The 21,387-nt window shown below is 54.5% G+C and overlaps 2 protein-coding genes across 3 annotated transcripts; one reads left to right on the top strand and one right to left on the bottom strand.

The window, feature by feature from the left end:
• Positions 1-11: 11 nt before the first annotated feature.
• ACTN3 (actinin alpha 3) lies at positions 12-13,627 on the bottom strand. Of its 2 annotated transcripts, XM_070427584.1 has the most exons (22): positions 13,537-13,627; positions 12,401-12,409; positions 8,982-9,096; positions 8,689-8,808; positions 8,263-8,349; positions 8,086-8,173; positions 7,542-7,620; positions 7,375-7,456; positions 6,360-6,445; positions 5,966-6,058; positions 5,283-5,513; positions 5,036-5,183; positions 3,854-4,004; positions 3,182-3,290; positions 2,958-3,098; positions 2,508-2,690; positions 1,957-2,091; positions 1,701-1,880; positions 1,171-1,317; positions 1,017-1,082; positions 368-526; positions 12-287 (listed from the first exon to the last, which is right to left on the bottom strand). In XM_070427584.1, exons 1-22 carry the CDS (start codon positions 13,567-13,569, stop codon positions 129-131), a joined length of 2,601 nt encoding a protein of 866 aa, XP_070283685.1. In that variant the 5' UTR covers positions 13,570-13,627; the 3' UTR covers positions 12-128. The 2 variants fall into 2 exon arrangements, with proteins under 2 accessions (XP_070283685.1, XP_070283684.1); XM_070427583.1 differs by lacking the exons at positions 12,401-12,409; positions 13,537-13,627 and adding an exon at positions 13,229-13,457.
• A 635-nt stretch (positions 13,628-14,262) lies between these two features.
• On the top strand, positions 14,263-21,240 carry ZDHHC24 (zinc finger DHHC-type containing 24). The gene is made up of 3 exons (XM_070427587.1): positions 14,263-14,581; positions 16,616-16,893; positions 18,055-21,240. The coding sequence occupies exons 1-3, from the start codon at positions 14,301-14,303 to the stop codon at positions 18,348-18,350; spliced, it is 855 nt and encodes a 284-aa protein (XP_070283688.1). The 5' UTR covers positions 14,263-14,300; the 3' UTR covers positions 18,351-21,240.
• Positions 21,241-21,387: the final 147 nt, after the last annotated feature.

The raw sequence follows: 21,387 nt of genomic DNA, 5'->3' as shown, positions 1-21,387 counted from the left end.
GAAACCCATGGATGGATCTTTATTCTGAAAGAGTTTGCTGGTCATTCTTAGGGGCCCGTGCTCTGAGATGGATGGGATCAGTCAGAGGGAACACCCTCTTTCCTGGAAAACCTCATCAGGGTTTGAAGTTAGAGGTCACTCTCACCGTAGAGGGCACTGGAGAAGGCCATGTAGTCCAGGGCTCCAGCTGGAACCCCAGGCCCCTTGTAGGGGGTCATTCGTCGGATGCAGTACTCAGCCTGCTCAGCTGGGAGCTCCCGCCGCAGCTCCTCTGGAGTGATGTAGTTCTGCGGGAGAAGAGGTATTGAGGGCCCACAAGTCCTATTCCCTGCCCCAGCCTGCCAGCCCCTCCATGCCAGGGACCCACCTTGTCTCCCGCCAGGATCTTGAAGGAGGCCACAACTTGCTCAGCTGTATCAGTCTCGGCTGTTTCTCGGGTCATGAAGTCAATGAAGGCCTGGAAGGTCACGACCCCAGCCGCATTGGGGTCCACCATGGTCATAATGCGAGCAAACTCCACTTCGCCCTGTAGGGATAGAGGCCGGGCATCATGCCCACGGGTGCTAAAGCCAGGAGGGCTCTACATGTCCCCCCTGAGCACTGCCCAGCCTTGGCTGCACAACCCCAGGAACAGGGTGCTCCCTTTCTCCCTAGACTGCAGCCTCTGTTAGCTCTGCCTTTAGGAAGTCCTGTCCACTAGGCTGAATCTGTTTCCTGCCTGTGGCAGTGCCCCTTTTGCCCATTGGTCCTGGTCTTTTCTCCTGGGACTCCCTGTAGTGCTGCAAACTCAAGCTTTGGAGACACAGAACTAGGTCCAAATTTCCAGCTATGTATCTGAACAAGTTAATCTACCTCTGTGAGCCTTTGCTAGCCCCTGTCTGGAATGGTCTAATTCTGCCTAGCCTCAGTGGGTGTGAAGAGGAGAAAATGAGATCATGGATGTTAAGGTGGGAGGCACATAGCAGGTGATCCATGTAGGACAGGGTACTGATGGGAGGAGGGTGAGGGGCACTCACCAGGTCATAGCCCATGGAGATGAGGCAAGCCCGGAAGTCATCAGGCTCCATCATCCCATTCCGCTTCTGTAGTGGGTAAGTGGGTGTCAGGCTTGGTCCTCAAACCCCACCAGCACCCAGGTCCACCACCCCACTAGGCTGGGCCCTTGCTGACCCGGTCAAAGTGGTTGAAGGAGGCCCGGAACTCATTGAGCTGATCCTGGCTCAGGCCCTTGGCGTCTCGGGTCAGTACCTGGTTCTCCACCTCGTTGATGGTTCGGGCAATGGTGGTGAGCAGCTGCTCCCAGCCCACACGGATGTGCTGGGAGAGCAGGAGATGGGCTAAGTCAGTGGGCAGCCAGTGCCTGGCCACGAGCTGTAGCTCCACCCCCAACCCACTGTGAGACCCTGGGTAAGTCTTCCTCTCTGGGCCTCCGTACCCATCTGGAGGTTCCACTGAGTGACCTCCAGTGGCCCTTTCTGCCTTAAAGTTTGATGATTTATTATGTATTAAGTATTGATCCAATCTGGCCTGGCTTTAGATTGCTATATGATTCTGGACAGGTCACTTCTCACTCGTGGGTCTCAATATCCCCATAGGTACATTGGGGGATGTGGCCAAGCTGAATTGGGACCCTCCTGGAACAGACGTGCTGTTTCCAGGTGTGGCCGCGCCAAGCTTCCCAGCCAGTGCCGCCTCCCCACCTCCATGCAGTAGACGGTGTGCTTATTGTCGAACACCAGGCTCTCCTGCAGCAGCTGGTGGTCGCCCTCCAGCCGGTCAATGTTGTTCTTATAGTTGATGATGATCTGCTCCTGCTGCCTCAGTCCAGCCATCTGCTCCTCCAGAGAGCCAGCCATACCCACTGCCAGGCGCCCCACCTCCTGCAGGGGGACCCGGGCAGCATGAGAACTCCCAGTTCTTGGTGGCCCAGCTCCTGCCCCACTGTCCAAGCCTTACCTCCATCTTCCCCTGGATCCAGGGCCCAATCGCATTGGCCTGGGCTGCAAACTGTCGCCGGAGCCTCTCATTCACCTGCTGCCGTGCCAGCTCCTCCTGCAGCATCTGGTCACGGCTGGGCACCAGCTTTCGGACCTGAAAGGGGAGTGGCTGTGCCAGGGTAGCTCTGGAGGAATCCTGCCCCTCAAACAACCCCTGCTGCTCTGAACCAAGGTGTCAGGGCTTGCTGGGCAGGCGCTGGGGCAAATCACTCAACCTCTCTAGGCTTGTTTCCTCATCAGTAAATGGGGCATCAACTTCATTTATAACTAACTGTTTTGTAAAGGATGCCCACACACCAGATTTCATTATATTTCACATCAGGCCTGACAGGAAAATGCTGCTGTTAGGGCCTCTTTACAGATACGGCCGACAGGCAGGGTGACTTGTCCAGCACCACATGGCGTCTGTGGCAGATCGCAGACCCTTATTTTGGGGCATCTGAGGTTTCAGGGCGATGAGCGGTCTCAGGAGCAGGTGGGAAGCAAGGGGTGGCCACAGGCAGCACTGACCGTGTCCCACTTGGTGTTGATGTCCTGTGCGCTGAGCGTGAGGTAGGGGTTGGTCAAGCTGGGCCGCAGCCCATAAGTCTGGCAGATCTTCTGGATCTCACCCTGGATGCCCAGGATGGCACCCCGCTCTCGGTCAGCCTCGGGCAACGTCGCCTTGAACTGCTCATGTGCTGTCAGCAGGCTCTGGGGGCAACAGGCAGGAAGGATCAGCCAGGACCCCCACTTCCTGTAAGCGAGAGAAAGGGCAGCACCGTGCTCCAGGCCATCCAGTGGGTCTAGGGCAGGGCTGGCTCAAGAACCCAGTCCTGTCTCCCAGTCCAGCTCTCAGAAACAGCTTTTCCCTCCCCCACTCCTCAAGAGCCTAAGGGAGTGGCCGACAGCATTTTAGGCCAGCTTCCCTGTCATCTCATGCAGCCCTCCGCCCCCTCCCTCCGGAACACCCACGCCCACCTGGGTCTCCTCCACGGAGTGCACCAGCCAGACGTCCTGCAGGTCCTCCACGGCGCCATCCAGCCAGTTGTTGAAAGGTGCTGCCCGCCGTGCAAACTCCAGCTGCAGCTGGTCGATGGTCTCCAGCAGCTTCTCCATCCTCTGAAGGCCGCAGGAATGGCGGAGAGTCAGAAGTTTGCGCAACAGGCCCCCTCACCTGTCTCCAGTCCAGCCCCCAGCCTCACCTCAAGCGCATCCCGCCTCTTCTGGGTCAGCGTGCCCAGGTTATCCCACTGGTCGCAGATGGCCTGGCAGCGGCTGTTCACTGAGGCAGCCTCATGGTAGTCTAGCTCACTGGGGGCGAGAAGAGGGGGTGACTGGGGGGCCAGACCGCAGCCCAGATTTCCCCCTGATCCACACCCCGGATGGTGGTGAAGGTGTAAGAAAGCCAGGGCAGGTGGGGGTGGAGCGGGGCTTTCCTGAAGGGGGCGTTCCCAGCGTGGCCCTAGCCTAGGGGAATAGGGGTTCCCACTGGTTTCAGCTTGTCCCTCAGGAGTTTGAATGGAGGGGCGGGGTTATGCGAAAAGCGGCGGGTTTACTGGAGGAAGTGCCAAGACGGTAGCCAACCCGGTGCGAAGCTGAAGGGAGCGGGCGGCCATGGGGTTGGTGAGGGTCAGTGAGTGGCGGTAGGGAGGGGTGTGGGCAGCAAAGCGGATCAGAGATGGGGATGGGGATAAGGGAGGAGGGGAGGAGCGAGTGGTGATGGGGAAAGACAAAGGGAGAACAGTCTTGAAGGCAATGAGGATCGGGGCGGGACTCGAAGCCGAGGGGCGGGGTCGGGCAGGCAGGGGCGTTGTCTCTGGGGGGGCGGGCCCGACAGTGGGCCACGCCCACTAGAGCTCCTGGGCCACGCCTACTTGAGCTCCTGGGCCAGCGCAGCGATGTGCTCCACGCGGTCCTGGTGTGCCGCCAAGTCGCTTTCAAAGGCCTCGTGGCGCCGTATTAGCGCCCGCACCTCCTGTAGCGATGCCGACTCATAGTCGCGCTGGGTCAGCATTTCCTCCTTTCCTGCTCAGGAAGAGGAACGGGGCCTGGAGCGGGGCTGTGCCCGCGGAGATTCTTCATCTGGAATCGCAGGTGATCTCACCTGTCTGGCCCACCCTAGCGGTTTGCTTTGAGGCGCTGGCCTCATAGAGTGAAATGAAACTCCTGTTCCAGGACATGCCGGTAACTGACGTCTGCGTCCCTGACCTGCGCGGTGTGGGGTGGCCCTTGGTACTGATTTGGAATTATCTGATGGAGAACTACCCCCCAGTGACTCTGAGCCTGATGAGCTCCTGACGCGGTTTCCTCCGCTCACCTGTGTCCCCAGCGCCTGGCATGTGGTAGACCCTCTATGAATATTTGTTGATGAATGAATAATGAACCTAAAAGTGCTTGGAGAATGACAATTGCCATAATTATGCAAATAAAAACATATTTATAATGGCAGCAGCAACCATTGATTGAGTGCCTCTGCATTTTGCAGAAAAGGTAATTGAAATTTAGAGGTTTTGAGATCTCATGGTCACTTAAGTGGCCTTATATTCAAGGACTTCTTATTATATCAAACCATCATTATTTCTCATACCTGAAATCCATTGTTAGTGTTTGTTCATTATTTTTAGGCAGGAATCATTCATTTGTAGGACTAAAATCCTGACAGAATACAGAATGGCTGTGTTCATATAGAGTAATATATGCGACTCGTGCAATATTTTGGCATCAATATACTTTGAGCATAACATAAGTGACATTAGGGTTAGGGATTCTCTTATGGATACATACTACATATACAAATAAAATGCTAAGTGACAAATATATTAGAGCAGACCTCCAGAAGGTCAGACCCAGAAGAGAGTGAAGGGCCTGGCTCTACACATAAAGAAACTGTAGCCCAAAGAGGGGCCGTGACTTGGTTGCATAGCAAGGGTGGGACCAGGAAACAAGTCTCCAACTTTCCGGCAGAACCCCTACCCCTGGCCGGCGCATTCTGCCAGGAGTCTCACTCTCTCCACTCTCCACCCCAGGACAGAATCAAGCCCCAGGAAGTGTCCTACCCCGAGTCCAGGCTTCGTGCAGGGAGGACTTCTGCTGGAACTTCTCAGCCAGGTGCTGGAGTCGCTGCAGACGCCGGATCTCGGAGAGCAGCCAGTCCTCATAGCCTTTCTCCACTTGCTCCAGCCCCCGCCATGCGTTGGCGATGTCCTGTGGGGCAGGCAGAGGTGCCCTCCATCATGGCTCACCCATTTATCAGAAGGGGACACAGATCCCAAGGTCACCCAGAGAATACGGGCACTGGCTCACCGAGACCAGCTTGCCCTCGGAGGGCATGAAGGCGGGCCGGTGGCTCAGCCGCAGCTTGGTCTGCAGCGTGTTGAAGTTGATCTCCAGCTGGCACTTCTCCTGCACGCGGGGCGGCTTGTGCAGGCGCCGGTAGTCCCGAAAGTCCTCCAGCTTGCGCTGCATGGCACTCATGCTGTGCTCGCCCACACGGTTCTCCAGCCACGGGATAGTGCGGCGGATCCATTCCAGCAGCTGCCAGGGCCAGGCAGGAGCAGAGCAGAGAGCTCTGGGCTGGCGTGTTCACCTCACCTGCCCCTCTACACCCACACCAAGGCAAAACGACCCAAAAGGCCTGGCTCCAGCAGAGTGGGGGTCTGAAGGGAAGAATGGGGGAGCCCCACTAGTCTGGGAAGGAGTAGGGTGGTTAATTTCTGAGTCCAGGGACCAGTATAAGTTGGCACAGAGCAAAAACCATGAGACCACCTAAATATGAGTGAGCGGATAAATGAATGAGGAAATGAGTGAATGGTGAGTGAATGAGCAGGAGCTTGGAAAGGCAGAAGGTGGGAGGAGCTGGTGAAGATTTCATGAGGAGGCTGGGGGAGACCAAGGCTCCTCTGAGGAGAGGGAGACGTGGCCGGCACAGACCTGAGTGGGCAGGTGGGGAGGGCACAGGTGGGGATGGGAGACCCTCTCTGGCTCACCTCACTGGCAAGCTTCTCATACTCCTGCATGAGCCTCTCATTCTCCTGGTTCACAGCTAGCACCTTGCAGATCCTGTTGGCGGCTGTCTCCGCCTGTGGGGTGGGGGTGGGGTGGGGTGGGGTAGAGTGGCTGCCATAGAACAAGCTGCCACAGACACCCCCAACCCAGCCTCCCTCTGTAAAGCCTATGAACCCTGGGCCGTACAAACAGGAGCAAGGACGAAGGGAGCACATCTTTCTGGGGGCAGGGGGGCTTCCAGGCCAGAAGCCTCTGCCCCTGAACTCCCCGAGGACTGCATGTGTGCAGCCGGGATGTGGCGCTCCCACCCACGGGCCTGGCATCTCCAAATGTTGAGATGCTTCCAAGGTTGGCCCTGAGTCCACAACCCCTCACCTGCTCAGCGCCAGCGAAGGCATGGTAGAAGCAGGAAACGTAGGTCATGATGGCCTTCTCATCGGGCTTTGGCGTGTTCACGATGTCTGGGGGATGGCAGCGAGGTATTTATTGGCCAAACCCAGGGGTGGGAAATGGGCTTATGTCCCCACCCAGGCAGAGATCTCCCTTAGAATGGGAGGGGACAGAGACATCGAGCCATGGCCACCAGATGTCAGCTACATCTTCCTCTTCCCTGAATCCCTCTCTGATTACCCCAGGGTCCAGCCGTCTCCCCCTCTGAGGAAACCATGTGGGAGTGGGTGAGTGGGCAGACACCGCAGCCTTCATGAGGCACCAGACCACACTGCCTGGTGTTTCTAACCGTCCCACAACTCTGTCTGTCTGTCTTTCCCCCAAGTTCTCATCCACCGATGCCCACACATTCAGGGTACCAGGCACAGCAGGTGCTCAGAAAGTGTGTGCTGTTTCAATTTTTTAAAAAATATTTTGTTATTGATTTCAGAGAGGAAGGGAGAGATAGAAACATCAGTGATGAGAGAATCATTGATTGGCTGCCTCCTGCATACCCTCTACTGGGGATTGAGCCTGCAACCTGGGCATGTGTCCTTGACTGGACTCGAACCTGGGACCCTTCAGTCTGCAGGCCTATGATCTATCCACTGAGCCAAACTGGCCAGGGCTGCTGTTTCAATTAACTAAAGCCTTGCTTGGGCACAGGGACCAGACGCAGCACCTCCCCAAAGGAGCTCTCAGTCTTGAGGGACCAATATGTTCCAAGAGACCTAGGAAACTAGGATATGAGGCAGAGGGCGGGGGGGGGGGGGGGGGGCATTTCAGAAGGGGAGGGAAGGCTGGTTCCACTAGGTGGAGGGGGACAGGGAGATGGACTAGAGGGGCCTAGAGAGGAGGGCCAGTGGCATAAAGGATTCTGACCAGGGAGCCAGGTGAAGGGCAGGGCCTTCTAGGAGGAGGGAAGAACAGATATAGAGGTTAGACCATGAGATAGTCTGACCTTCTGCATCCAACATCTTAGGGATGTCCAGGTATTTCTCTGCCACCTCGAAGGCAGTGTTCAGGTTCCCAATGGGGTCATCCTGGATGGGTATGAGGGGGAGAGATTAAAGGTCAGCTGAGGGCAGAGGTTTTGGGAAGTTGGGGCTGGGGGTGTCAGAGGCCAACCTTGCGCAGTTTGGCATAGTCGATGAGGTCGGGGCGGTGTCGGTGGATGAGAGCACAGAGGGCCAGGCCATCCTTCCAGCTGGACAGAGAGACGGGGGTGGGTCAGGCCCGAGTCCAAGCTGAGGCCCTGTCCTACCCCTGCAGCATCCCCATCGGGGCAGCCTCATCTGTCAAATGGAGTAAAGTCTAAACTCCTTTGCTTGGCATTCGAGGCACTTCATTACTAGACTTGGACTACCTCCCGCCATGATTCTTTCACATACCCCAGGCTTAGGCCCCACCAATTTCTAGATGTTTTGGCCTCCTGCCCACAGGTTCTCTCTGGCTGAATGCCCTCCCAGGAATATCTCCAATGCGCTCTCTTCCAAGAAGTCTCCCTCACCCTCCTGGAGTCAATTCAACACTGACTGAGTCCTCCTATTTTCAGACACTGTTCCAGGAACTCGGCTGTGACCTCTCCTCCCCTGCGGCTTGTAACAGGGGCCAGCTCTGGGCCCCAGGGCCTGGCAGAGGCCCGCGCGCTCGAGCTGACCAGCTGACAGACCTGGTGTGGAAGTTTTGCACGTTGACATTGCGGTATGGCGCTGTCTTCCGCTGGCACCACAGCAGCAAGCCTTCCTTGGCCGAGGTTTCTGGATGAAGATGGGGGCGTGTTAGCTGGGGAGGGGTCTGGGCCAGGTCCTCTCACCTTACCTGCTTTTCCCCACCATCCCCTGCTCACCCTCCACAGAGATGTCCTGGATGGCAAAGCGCAGGATGATGGTCCAGATCATGCCCAGGGTCATCTTCAGGTTCCCATCCACGATCTCTACAGGGCGGGGATGGGGCAGATCCCACCTGGGGTTCAAGGCCTGTGCTACCAGCCTCAGCTACCTCCCCCTGCTCTGCTCTCTGGGGCCTGTCCCTCATCCCAGGGCTGGTGCCTAGTAGGAACTCAACTGTTTTACTTAAAGCTGATTATAACACAGTCTAGGTATCAGGGCATGGGCTGGCGTTCTGGGCACATTTGCTCCTTACAGTCCCTCCCATGAGGCATGGATGGTTATCCCCATTGTTGAGATGAGAAAACTGAAGCTCACAGAGGTGACTTGCTGATGGCAGGAACACCCCCAAAGCCCACCTAGGCCCCCTCCTGTCACCTCCTCACCTTCAGCCCCGATGGACACCAGCCTAACCCCCTTGCTGGCAATGAAGTCCAGGGCCTTGTTGACATTGGCAATTTTGTGGAAGCGCATCTTGCCTTTGTCTGGCCTGGATAGCCTCTCTCCTGGGTATAAAAGAAGAGGTAAAGGGTCAAAGGTCATGAGAGGAAGTTGGATATCTTGTCCTCAAACGTTCCCCTCCATAGCCAATCCCCTGCAGTCTCTGCTGCCATATTCCCCCAGCTCTCGGGATCCCCCTAGGTCCCGGGGTCCCTGTGCACGAATTTGCACACCTCACCTGAAATGACCTCCAGGAGCAGCATGAGCTTGAGGCCATTGCGGAAATCCTCCTCGATGTTCTCGATCTGGGTGCCCGCCTTGCGCAGGTGCGAGTTGCACCAGGCAGTGAAAGTCTGGGGGCGGAGAACAGCGCTCAGACCCTAGCGCTGAGGACAGGGCTCAGGCTCCTTGGTCGGGGCAGATCTCAGAGCCCAAGGCCCTGGATTCCAGTCTTGGCTCAGTCACTGACTTGCTGTGTACCTGGGCCAGTCCCTTTCCCTCTCTGAGCTTTAGTTCTTCTGGAAGAGGAGAAATGGGGTCTGGGTCCCATGCAGGTCTCAGTTTGGACGCTGAGCAGTCTCCAACACTGGAGCGGGCGTGGTTAGAAAATCATAAAGCAGACACGCCAAAGCTTGGGGCTTCTGAGGGACCAGGGCCAATGCAGGATGATACAGCCTTTTAATTTTTTATTTATTTATTTTTTAAAAATATATTTTATTGAATTTTTACAGAGAAGAAGGGAGAGGGATAGAGAGTTAGAAACATCGATGAGAGAGATCCATCAGCTGCCTCCTGCACAGCCCCCAGTAGGGATGTGCCCGCAACCCAGGTACATGCCCTTGACCGGAATAGAATCTGGGACCCTTGAGTCCGCAGGCCGATGCTCTATCCACTGAGCCAAACCGATTCGGCGATACAGCCTTTTTAAAACCTGAAAAATTCTGGGTCAAAGCACATCTGGCTCTGAGGGGTTGGCCCGAGGGACTGTGTACCTGTGTGTTTTTATATGAGCCCCATCGACCTCTCCAGGCTGTTGTGAATTGGCCTCCAGGTAGATATGAGTGTGGAAGAGCTTTGCAGGCTGTGGAGGGTCAGCTGGGTAGTCGGGCCCGGCCTGATCTAGTTTGTGGAGGCGACTCTCTTCCCCGGCCCCCTAGAGTTAGGGCATCTGAAAAGCTGGTCTGGGATGGGAAGGCTGGTATATGGCTGTGTGTCTACTGGGGATGGGGTGACCTGGAGCTTGGCGCACAAGTTTCTACCAAACTACCAAGCTTTCAGGCCTGGATTCTCCTGGATCCATCAGCTATGAAGTCCTTGGTCGAATCCATATTTGGGCTCCAATCCTCTCTTAGGCTCAGCCTCCCCATCTGTACAGCTAAGGGAACAGACTCCATGTTGTCTCGGGTCTCTCTTCCCCGACCTGGCAGGATTCTAGAATCAGAGCATTCCCCTACCGCAAAGCCGGTTCTCCTGGACAGTGGCCCTGAAAGTTATTTGGAATTCTTTCCCTCAGCCAGTGTCCCCTCCTCAGAAACAGCTTTTCAGATGCCCTAGAAGCTGACCTGGGAGATGATGCTTTAAATTCTTGAGGGGCTGTCATTGCTAAGGGAAGGGGGTGAGCTTCCTGTCACTGGAGGTGTTTTGAGCGCTGAGCACTACTTGATGGGGCTCCAAGCACAGGAAGGGCAGTTGATTCTCCGCAGTGCCTTCCAGCCCTGGAGTCTGGGATGCCCTGGAAATGGAGGGGCCAGGGGGCAGGCAGGCCTGGGCGGGGCCTCCATGGAAAAGGAGGAGGCATTCTTTCACTCGACAAACATTATTCTTTTTTTTTTTTTTTAAATTGTTGTTGTTGTTAATCCTCACCCGAGGATATTTTTCCATTGATTTTTAGGGAAAATAGAAGAGAGAGGGAAAGACAGAGAGAAACACATTGGTTGGTTGCCTCCTGCACCAGCCCTGACCAGGGCCCGGGCTGGGGAGGAGCCTGCAACCAAGGTACATGCCCTTGACCAGAATCAAGCCGGGATCCTTTGGTCCGCAGGTCGACGCTCTATCCACTGAGCCAAACTGGCCAGGGCCAAACATGATTCTTAATGGGATGTGGCCCCTGCCCTAAAGGAATTCACAGTCAGTCAAAGAGTCATGTTGGTCTGAGAAGAGCTGGGAGAGACTGGTGTCCAGGATTCCAGGGGAGTTCTCTAAATCAGGTGGGGACCTCTTGGGGAAGGCTAATATTTGATCAGAGCTGTGATGGAGGAGCAGAAATTATTCAGGCAGCAAAGGGCAGGCAAGGGCATTCTGGGCAGGGGCAGCCACGTGGGCAAGTGCTTGGCAGTAAGAAACAGTTGCTAGGTTTGCGGGGCTACAGCTATCTGGCCACTCTCCAGAGTGAAGCTGGGGGTGTTGGGCTGTAAGTAGTGGGAGGCAGGCCGGAGGGGCAGCAGTGGCCAGGTCATGCACAAACTTGGGTGCTAAGCCAGGGAGTTTGAACTTGACCCTGAGAGCAACAGGGAGTCAGGGAAGTTTTCAGGCAGAGGAGGTGAGGGGGGGGGGGGGGGCGGCAGAACTGTATTTTTTAAAAACTCATTCTGGTTGCAGAGTGGAGACTGAAGACTTGGCAGAGCAGAAGGGAAAAGTGGGGAGGTGGTGACCGGGACCAGGGTGAGAGAAGGGAACCTGGCAGGACGAGGTGGATGAGATAGAAACATCTGTTCCTGCTGGAGTACACGTTCCCTGAGCTTGTCCCCTGCTGAGTTCCTGGCACCCAAAACAGTGCCTGACACATAGTTGGACCTTCTCAAGAAATAATGCGTGGATATTTTTGAATGAGGTTGAATGAAGAGGACTCAGGCATCAGGTGGAAGGAGGTGGGAGTGTTCCAAGACGCAGAAGAGTAGCAGGGATGAGGCAGGGCTAAAGCTGAGCGCAGAGATGTTCGTTACATTGTGATAAACAATGTTGGATGAGAAAGAACAGACCAGAATGTCCAGCATCCCCGAGAAGCTGATTAATTTACAGAGCATCTGTACTCCTCAGCCACTGAATGAATGGATGAGGTGGGTGGCTGTAAGTTGGATTGAAAGGATATTCCTGATATTTTGTTAAGTGACAAAGGCAAGTTACAGAGGCCTGTATCTTAAGAAGGACACATGGACCTGGGTCAGGGAGAGGCCTGGGTGGGTGGGGGTGAGGATATGAGTTGTTGCATAGCAGATGGCAGCTGGAGTCAGGGGCAGGAATGACATCATCGGGAGATTGCTGGACCAGCGGGCCACAGCCCGGCTTGGAGACAGGTGCAAGAGGAGCCTGAGGGAAAGCCTGTCACCTGGGGAAGCTTGTCAGCTGAGCCTCCTGGTCCCTGGAGTCATCTCCCATCACCTCAGGAGAAGTGCTCTGATTCTCAATCCTGGGATTCTCAGATCCTGCAAATTTCACTGAGCACCCCTGTTCCCTGCCCCGTCCTGGAGTCATACTGTTGGCAAATGTGGAGCAGGTTCCAATAACCCCCTGGTGTCCTCCCTGCTCCTGGCTTGCCACTCTCTAAGGTTTTTTCACCCCAGCCTGGATCATTTCTCTTCTGGGAACCCAGGTGTCCTGCCCCCTCCACTTAGGAAAGTCTGGGAGTGAAAATAGCTCAGGGAGAGGGGGCCTGAGCACCCTGCAAGGCTGGGCCAAAGCAGCAGCTGCCCATGTGCCCCTCTCCAGCTCCCACAAGCTGCTGCCTCAGCACAAAGTGTCCATCTGGCCAGAGAGTCAGGTTACTGCGTAAGGGGACCCAGGGCTCCCTCCTCCCCAGTCCTGTGGCCTTTTCAGCAGACTCAGGGCCGCTGGGGCAGGGAGGGGTATCCTGAGAAAGAGTGGGAATGCGGCAAGCAAGGGGCAAAGACCCTCAGGTTGGGGGGTGGGGGGGTCCCGTTTTCTGACAGCATATGATTTGGGTCCTATTTCTGCCTCTTTCTAGTCCTCAGTTTCCTCATTTGACAATTGGAATAGAGTGACTACGGACACCATGCTGGGGAGAATACAGAGGAGAGGGTGGGAAGGGATCTGCGGTGCTTGTCCGCACCCCGACATTCCTAAGTCTCTTTACTAGTTGCCTGGCTGCTAGGGTGGGGCCTGGGAATATCTAACTAGAGAGGTGGGGTAGGTGTGGGGAGAAAGAGATTATTCTTCCAGAAACCCCCAAACTTGGATCTCCTGAGCTAAGGCCAACCTGTTTTCGCCAGGAGAAGTAGGGCAGTGGACCCAGGGGAATGAATCCTGGGGGGCACACCGGAAACTCTCCTTGTCATCCTAAACCCCTCATGAGGGCTCCCAGCCCTCTCTCTCTTCCAGCCCTGGGGGACAGCAGAGGACTGATGGGCAGAGCCTGGGCGAGGGAGTGGCACTCTGCAGGCTCTACTCCTGACCTGCTGAGATGACAACCCAAAACTGACCGGCTTTTCGGGCCTCAGTTTTGCCATCAGGAAATGGGCTGGTACTCACTTTCCGCTGCTGCTTCTCCCAGGCCGGGTCCAGCAGCAGGTCGCGATCCCAGTCCTCCTCCTGTTCCATGTAGTCGCCGCCGCCGCCCGCGAAGGGCCCCTCCCCGGCCCCCAGACCCTCGGGCTGCATAACCATCATCATCTCGCTGGAGCTCCTGGCTTCGCTTTGCTCGGCGCTCTCCAGGACACAGGGGCCGCGTTAAGTAGCGGCGGGCCCAGCCCCGGATCGGATTCGCGCTAAATATGGGGGCGGGGGGAGGGGCCGAATGGGGGCGAGGGCGCTCGGGTCGGGACCGGGCCAGAGGGTGCACTGGGCCTGGGGACTGCAGAGTTTGGGGGCATTGGCTCGGATCCCGTGACGGAGATCCGGGGTTCGCGTTCCAGCTCTGCCGCTAGGGCGCTGTGTGAGCTTGGGAAAGCCACGGGCCCTCTCAGTTTCCTCGTGCACAACGGAGACGACAATAATAATAGTGGCTGCAGACCGCTCTAGACGCTGCGCTTTGGGCCTCCTCCTGATCCTCTTCCTGCGCGGCGCTGGTGGGATACCTGGAGCCCTATCCCCATTTCACAGTCAGGAACACCAAGGCGCAGAGATGTTTTGAACGTTTCCTGGGGTGACTAAGGGAGAGACTCGAGCACGGGGAGGGGCTCCAGGCCAGCTGGATGGGCCGATGCAGGGCTATTAATATCGGGGAGACTGGGGGGTCATGGGGAATGTGCTGAGCCGGGAAACCCCGACGCCACCAAGGGTGCAACTCAATCCTGCAGGCACCCTGGAGAGCCAGACCAGCGAGCCGGGCTTCAGCGGGCGGCGCGGGGCCTCCGTGGGTGGGCGGAGCTATAACGCCGCTGCCCCGCCCCAGTTCCAGCGCCAACAGGATTCCAAGCATCTTCTTGGCTCACTTGGCCGTCCAATCACATCTTCGCATCCGCTGGCGACTCCAAGTGACTCTAAACTCACAGCCACGCCCCCCAGAGCTTCCATTGGTCGGGGTAGACTTCCGTCTGACACTATCCCCGCCCCAATACGGAAGCGGCGGGGTACTCTGGATCCTACAGCGTGGGTCCAGGCCATGGGGCAGCCCAGGGCGGTGGGGAGTGCGGACGGGCCGCCCACGCGGCTGCCCCTCGTGCTCACCGCGCTGTGGGCGACGGCGGTGGGTCTGGAGCTGGCCTACGTGCTTGTGCTGGGTCCTGGGCCGCCCCCGCTGGGACCCCTGGCCCGGGCCTTCCAGCTGGCGCTGGCCGCCTTCCAGCTGCTTAACCTGCTGGGCAACGTGGGTCTCTTCCTGTGTTCGGATCCCAGCATTCGGGGCGTGATGCTGGCCGGCCACGGTCTAGGCCAGGGCTGGGCGTGAGTGGGGCACGGGATTCGGCGGTGTAGCGGGAGCCTTGGACAGGGGGAGGGGCCTTGGGACCTGAAGATGTTAGAACCAGATTCTATAGGATCCTCTTGTTAGAACCAGAGAACTCATTTAGAACCTGGATGGGAGAGCTAGGAGTATTATTCACTTACAAATTTTACTGAGCACCTACTATGTGCCAGGTAAACTATAGGCATAATAAATAAATTATATAGAATGTTAGAAGATGGTGGTATGGAAACAAAATGTAGAGCAGGGTAGAAGGGGTGCAAGTTGCAGTTTTAAATAGGGTGGACAAGGTAGGCCTCATTAAGAAGGTGGCATTTAAGCAAAGACTTGAAGAAGGTGGGGAAGTTAGCCATATGGGAATCTGGGGGAAGAGTGTTCCAGGCAGAGGGAACAGACAACATAAAGGCTCTGAGGCAGTTATGTGCTTAGCATGTTCCAGGAACAGCAAGAAGACCAGTGTGGCCAACGTGAAGTGAGAGAAGGGGAGGAGAGAGATTAGACATGTAAAGAACTAGTAGGACATTGAAGGCTTTGCTTTTTACTAGAAGTGAGATGGAGAGCCATTGCAGGGTTGTTTTTTAAGATTTATTTTTAATCCTCACCTGATGATATATGTGTGTGTGTGTGTGTGTGTGTGTGTGTGTGTGTGTGTGTGTTAATTGATTTTAGAGAGCCCTAGCTGGTTTTGCTCAGTGGATAGAGTGTCAGCCTGTGGACTGAAGGGCCCCAGGTTCGATTCCAGTCAAGGCCATGTACCTTGGTTGCGGGCACATCCCCAGTAGGGGGTGTGCAGGTACTGGGGATGTGCAGGAGGCAGCTGATTGGTGTTTCTCCCTCATCGATGTTTCTAACTCTCAATCCCTCTCCCTTCCTCTCTGTAAAAAATCAATAAAATATATTTTTAAAAAATTGATTTTAGAGAGACAGGCTGAGAGAGGACAAGAGAGAGAGAAGCATTGCTGTGAGAGAGAAACATCAATCGGTTGCCTACCATATATGCTTGACTGGGAATCGAAACCACAACCTGGGTATGTTCCCTGACTGGGAATGGAACCCAAGACCCTTCCATGCATGAGATTATGCTCCAATCAACTGAGCCACACTGGCCAGGGTGCTATTGGAAGGTTTTGAGCAGAGGAGGGACATGACTTAGATTTTGTTGTTGTTAATCTTCATCCAAGGATTTTTTTTCCCCATTAATTTTTTAGAGAGTGGAAGGGAGGGGGAGAGACAGAGAGGGAAACATCAATGTGGGAGAGACACATCAATTGGTTGCCTCCTGCACGTACCCTGACTGGGATTGGGGATTGAGCCTACAACAGAGGTATGTGCCCTTGACTGGAATCGAACCCCAAGATCCTTCAGTCTGCAGGCTGACGCTCTAACCACTTGAGCAAAACCAGCTAGGGAATGATTTAGATTTTTAAGGATCAGTCTAGCTCAGCCGTGGGCAAAACGGCCTGCAGGCCGGATCCGGCCCATTTGAAATGAATAAAACTAAAAAAAAAAAAAAAAAGACCGTACCCTTTTATGTAATGTTTACTTTGAATTTATATTAGTTCACACAAACACTCCATCCATGCTTTTGTTCCGGCCCTCCGGTCCAGTTTAAGAACCCATTGTGGTCCTCCAGTCAAAAAGTTTGCCCACCCCTGGTCTAGCTGCTGGGGTGAGACTACTCTAGGAGGGGGCAAAGGTGGAGTCAGGAAGACTAGTCAAGAGGTTGCCATAATCCAGGTGAGAGTTCATGGTGACTGTGGAGGAAGGCAGAAGTTTGCTCCTGGATGTTAGAGCCAGAGAAAGGCCTTAGGACTAAGGATGTCAGAGCTGGAAGTGACCTCAGACCTGCAGTGCTAGAACTGGGAGGGCTGGGAAGTGGTGTTCAGCCTGCATTTACCTATGAATAAGCTGAGGCTTAGCAAGGGCAACCTCTGCTTTCCCAGGACGGGCTCACAGGCATGAGACGGGGCACTCAGAGCTGCTGGGGGAACTGACCCTGTGCTTCTTCCTTGCAGTTACTGCTACCAGTGCCAGAGCCAGGTGCCGCCACGCAGCGGACATTGCTCTGCCTGCCGCGTCTGCATCCTGCGTCGGGATCACCATTGCCGCCTGCTGGGCCGCTGCGTGGGCTTTCACAACTACCGGCCCTTCCTGTGCCTGCTGCTTCATGGTGCAGGCGTCCTGCTCCACGTCTCTGTGCTGCTGGGCCCGGCCCTGGCAGCTCTGCTGCAAGCCCACACGCCCCTCCACACCGCTGCCCTCCTCCTGCTGCCCTGGCTCATGCTGCTCACAGGTGGGAGCCAGGGAGGCCTCCACAGAGGCAGAGGCCCTAGTAGTGGGCCATTCGGGTGGGAGATGGGGCTGTGGGCAGTCCCTAGCAATGCCCTGGGGACCCAGTTCCAGTATCATTTATTGGGGTTGGTGGTGAGGATAGCCTGGTATTCAACTGGATATGGTAAAATACAGTGCTTGAACACAGGTACAGAGATCTGCCTGGGAGAATTAGGGAAGGATTCTAGGAGGTGTTGGCCGAGGAGGAAAGACTGGGGAGGTCACTGGGGGAAGGTCACTGGGGGAGTATTCTAAAGGGGACCATTCTAATCGAGGCCTTGGATGTTGGGCAGGGAGCAGCAAAGGCAATTGGATTGGAATTATGAGAATTAAGGCCAGGACAGTAGGTTAGGACTGGATGGTGGAGGCCTTGAATGCTGGTGTGAAGAGATGGCCCTCACTTGCCTGGGCAGTGGAGAGCCAGTGAAAGTTACAGGCAGGGGAAGACTTGGATCAGGAGGTTGATTGAGAGGCCAAGTTCTGGATGACATTTATTCCTCTTTCTTCTGTCACCACCCAAGATAAAAGCCCCACTAGTCTTCTATACTCTTTGTCCCCATCCCCCGCCCCCCAAATGCTCTGGGCTTTCTCTCCCCTGCCTCCTTCCTCCTGACCTCTATACCCACAGTCCCCTCTGTACCCTTGTCCTGTAGTTCTTAGTTCAGCAGATACTTGTGACCGACTGTGGGCCAGGATGAAGCCTGGGAGGCCTCCACAGAGAGACGCTCTACTTTTCCAGTGTAGCACATAGTCCAGCTGTAATTAAGTAACTGAGAAGGGGCCTCATGAATGTCTGTGAGCTCCCTGAGGTCAGAGGTTCTGTCAGAGGTTCATTCTGATACTTGCGGTGCCTGGCACCATGTCCAGCACATGGGAAGTGCTCAAACATTTGGGATGCATGAATGAAAGTCATACCTAAGGTAGAGGACTGTGTCTGCCCGGGTCACTGCTGTGTTCCCATCACCCAGCAGGGGCCGGCTAGGGAACAGAGACTCACTGTTTGCTGGGGGAGGAATGAACTCTGCTTCATGGTGGAGGTAGGGGGTGGCTGGAGGGCAGGAGCTGGGCTTTGGGGGACTGGGCCTGCTGCTGCCCCCTGATCCCGTCTGCTCTCTCCTTGCAGGCAGAGTGTCTCTGGCGCAGTTCGCGCTGGCCTTCGTGACCGACACGTGTGTGGCGGGTGCCCTGTTCTGCGGGGCTGGGCTGCTCTTCCATGGGATGCTGCTGCTTCGGGGCCAGACCACCTGGGAATGGGCGCGGGGCCAGCACTCCTATGACCTGGGCCCCTGCCACAACCTGCAGGCAGCCCTGGGGCCCCGCTGGATCCTTGTCTGGCTCTGGCCCTTTCTGGCCTCCCCGTTGCCTGGGGACGGGATCACCTTCCAGACCACAGCTGATGTGGGACTGGTGGCTTCCTGACTCCAGGAAGAGCCAGAGCTGTACAGGGAGGGAGGAGGGGTGAAGGGGCTCATAATTCATTTCAGGCCCACCCCCGGCCTCAGGAGGAGAGGCAGGTTGGTACTTAATGTCTGCTTTCAGCAACTCCAGCCCCATCCTTGGCCTTGCCCCTGCCCAGCTTGGACTCAGTCTCCAGGGCGTGGGCCCTGTGAGTCTGTATCAGTGGCCCCCGAATGCAGTGGAGGGTCTGGCAAGGGGTTGCATGGCCAACCTAGCTGCCCCTTTGCCAGATTAATAAAGCGCCCACTTGGTTCTTGGATTCCCTCCAGCTTTATGGGTTTCTGGTCCCTCACTGTTGCCCGGCTGCTGTTTCAGGTTCCTCTGATTGTCACGTCTGGGAACCACTGAACACCTGAGGAGCCAGGGCTCTGCCTCTGTGGCCGTGGTGGGGTCGGGGTGGGAGCACCAGTGGCCAAGGTGGCATGTATTGATCCAGGGCATGAGCATCTAAAATTCTGTTTTTCTTCCTCACCCAAGAATATTTTCCCATTGATTTTTAGAGAGTGGGAGACAGAGGGAGAAACATCGATGTGAGAGAGACATATCGATTGGTTGCCTCCTGCACACGCCCCAACCAGGGCCCAGGCCAGGGAGGAGCCTGCAACTTGAAGTATGTGTGTCCTTGGCCAGGATTAAATCCAGGACCCTTCAGTCCGCAGGCTGATGCTCTATCCACTGAGCCAAACCGGCTAGGGCACATCTAAAATATTTTCCCAGGTTCATTGCTTTAGAGTTAGAAGCATTCCCACATCAACAATTTCATTGAACCTCTCTCTAGCTAACCTGATACACTGAACAGCAATTATGTGGGTAGAAAACTTAAGGCTCTGAGAGTTGATGTGATAAGTTCATGAGGTAGTAAATGGAGGAGTCAGGATTTGAACCCAGATCTTTGTGCTTTCTCCTTCAAGCATCTGTGACAGGTGGTGCTGACAGGGCTACACTCCTCTTGGGACTGTTCAGGAGCTACTTACTAAACCTTTTCATTTAAATCTAGTAACTAATTAAATGTGGCAGGTTTTAAGCACATCAATGTACCTCTTTCCTCTTCAAATCTGAAATGATAGTAAAGAAAAAATATATGTTTACAAGGAGAAAGAAAATAGGAAGGAGACAGCAGTAGACCAGAGAGCCTGGAGTTTTAAAAGATGGAAAGTGAGTGGAGGTTCCTTTACTCTCTTGGCAGAGAAGTAGAGAATGAAATTCTGTTCCCAGAGGGAGGGGCCAAGAGGCAGCCAAGTTGCCTCCCAGAACCTGCAGATGCTCAGGAATTCCATGAGCAACGTGGAAGGCAAGGCCTGGGGCTGACACAGGAGGGGCTGACCCAGTCTGAGGAGCAGCTAGGGTGCCTCTCCCCCAGTGCCCACCCCACCCCCGACAATCAAGCAGCCACCCTTCTGGGGTGGGAGAGGGGCTGTTTGATAAGCTTTATGTCTCAGGGGCACGGGAGAGAATAGGGATGAGAGGCAGGACCACAAATGGGGTGAAGTGAACGTCTACAGATGCTGCTTGGGAGGGTGCTCTCCTGTGACATGGGCACTGCAACCACCTGTTCCCTCCTCTGTTTACCCCTCCTCCAGAGTATCTTTTGTGTGTGTGTGTGTGTGTGAGGTTTTTTTAAGTTAAAAAGGAGATGCAAGAAAATATTTATAAAGAGAAACAACACGCTCCCACCCAACTTAAGAAATGGATACCATTTCCTTTGACGTCCCTACGGTGCCCCTCCCTGGTAGAGGACACACTACTGTCTTAATCACTCTCTGGCTTTGCTTTGTAATTTTATTACATTTGTATTGGTTTTGCATGTTTTGAATTTTATATAAATGGAACTGTACCATGTTTATTCTTCTGTGACTTGCTTTTTCACTCATTGTTTCTGAGATTTGTCTAAATGTGTGCAGCTGTAGGGCATTCCTTCTCCTTGCTGTATGGTGACCCTGTGAATATACCACAATTTATTTTTCTATTTTGCCCCCCTGTGTATGATCCCCTATGATCTATTCTTGGTCCTTGTGCTTCATGTAGATTTTAGAATCAGCTTATCAAGTTCCAACAGTACAAACCTCTTTGAGATTGTGAATGGAACCCACTGAATCTATAGATCAGTTTTGGGGAAATCAACATCTGCATGAAACTGAATTTTCCAGTTAATTCCATTTGATCTGATAGCAGACATTGTATGATTTCATTCTTTTAAGTTTGTGAATGTGTTTTCTATGGCTCAGAATGTGGTCTCTCTTGGTGAATGTCCATGTGAACTTCAGGAAAATGTGTGCTCTGCTCAGTGGAAGCAGTCTAGAGATGTCAGTTATATACAGTTGATTGATGGTGTTGTTGAGCTCCTTGAAAAGACACCACGATCAAAGATTGAACAGAGAACAAAAAGAGTTGAGAAAATAATAGCATTTTAAAAGTAATTTCAGTGAAGAGCTGGAAGATAAAAATCTCTCAAAAACAGAAAAGACAATAAGAGAAGAGAGAAGAAAATCAGAGGATCAATCCTGTTCTCTCTGGATTTAACAGATGCCGGGCCTGATCAGAATTCGAGAGAGAACAGAGAAAATGGGAGGGAATTTTCCAGAACTGAAGGATGCACATCGCTACCCACGGCACAACAAATAATGACACAGAGTAAGGTGTGTCCTGACATTTCAGAGCCTCAGAGAGAGGAGGTCAGGAGCAAACGGAGCATGGGACTTCTCAACAGCAATTTATTTTTTTACAAAAATAAAAATTAATGGGAGCACTGCCTAAAGATGATGTTCTTGCATGAAAATGATTCTCAACTTCAAATTTTACAACCCAAACTATCACGTATATGTATGAATTGAATAAAGAAAATTTCAGCCTGGCTGGCGTGGCTCAGTGGTTGAGTACTGACCTAGGAACCAGGAGGTCACGGTTCGATTCCCAGTCAGGGCACATGCCCAGGTTGGGGGCTCAATCCCCGGGGGATTGGGGGTGGGGGAGGAGGCAGCAAATCAATGATTCTCTCTCA

This window comes from Myotis yumanensis, unplaced genomic scaffold (genome assembly GCF_028538775.1).
Source record: "Myotis yumanensis isolate MYYU_CA2020_CCGP unplaced genomic scaffold, mMyoYum1.0.hap1 SCAF_10, whole genome shotgun sequence".
Taxonomy (NCBI): domain Eukaryota; kingdom Metazoa; phylum Chordata; class Mammalia; order Chiroptera; family Vespertilionidae; genus Myotis; species Myotis yumanensis.
This window is presented reverse-complemented; position numbering and strand designations above follow the sequence as displayed.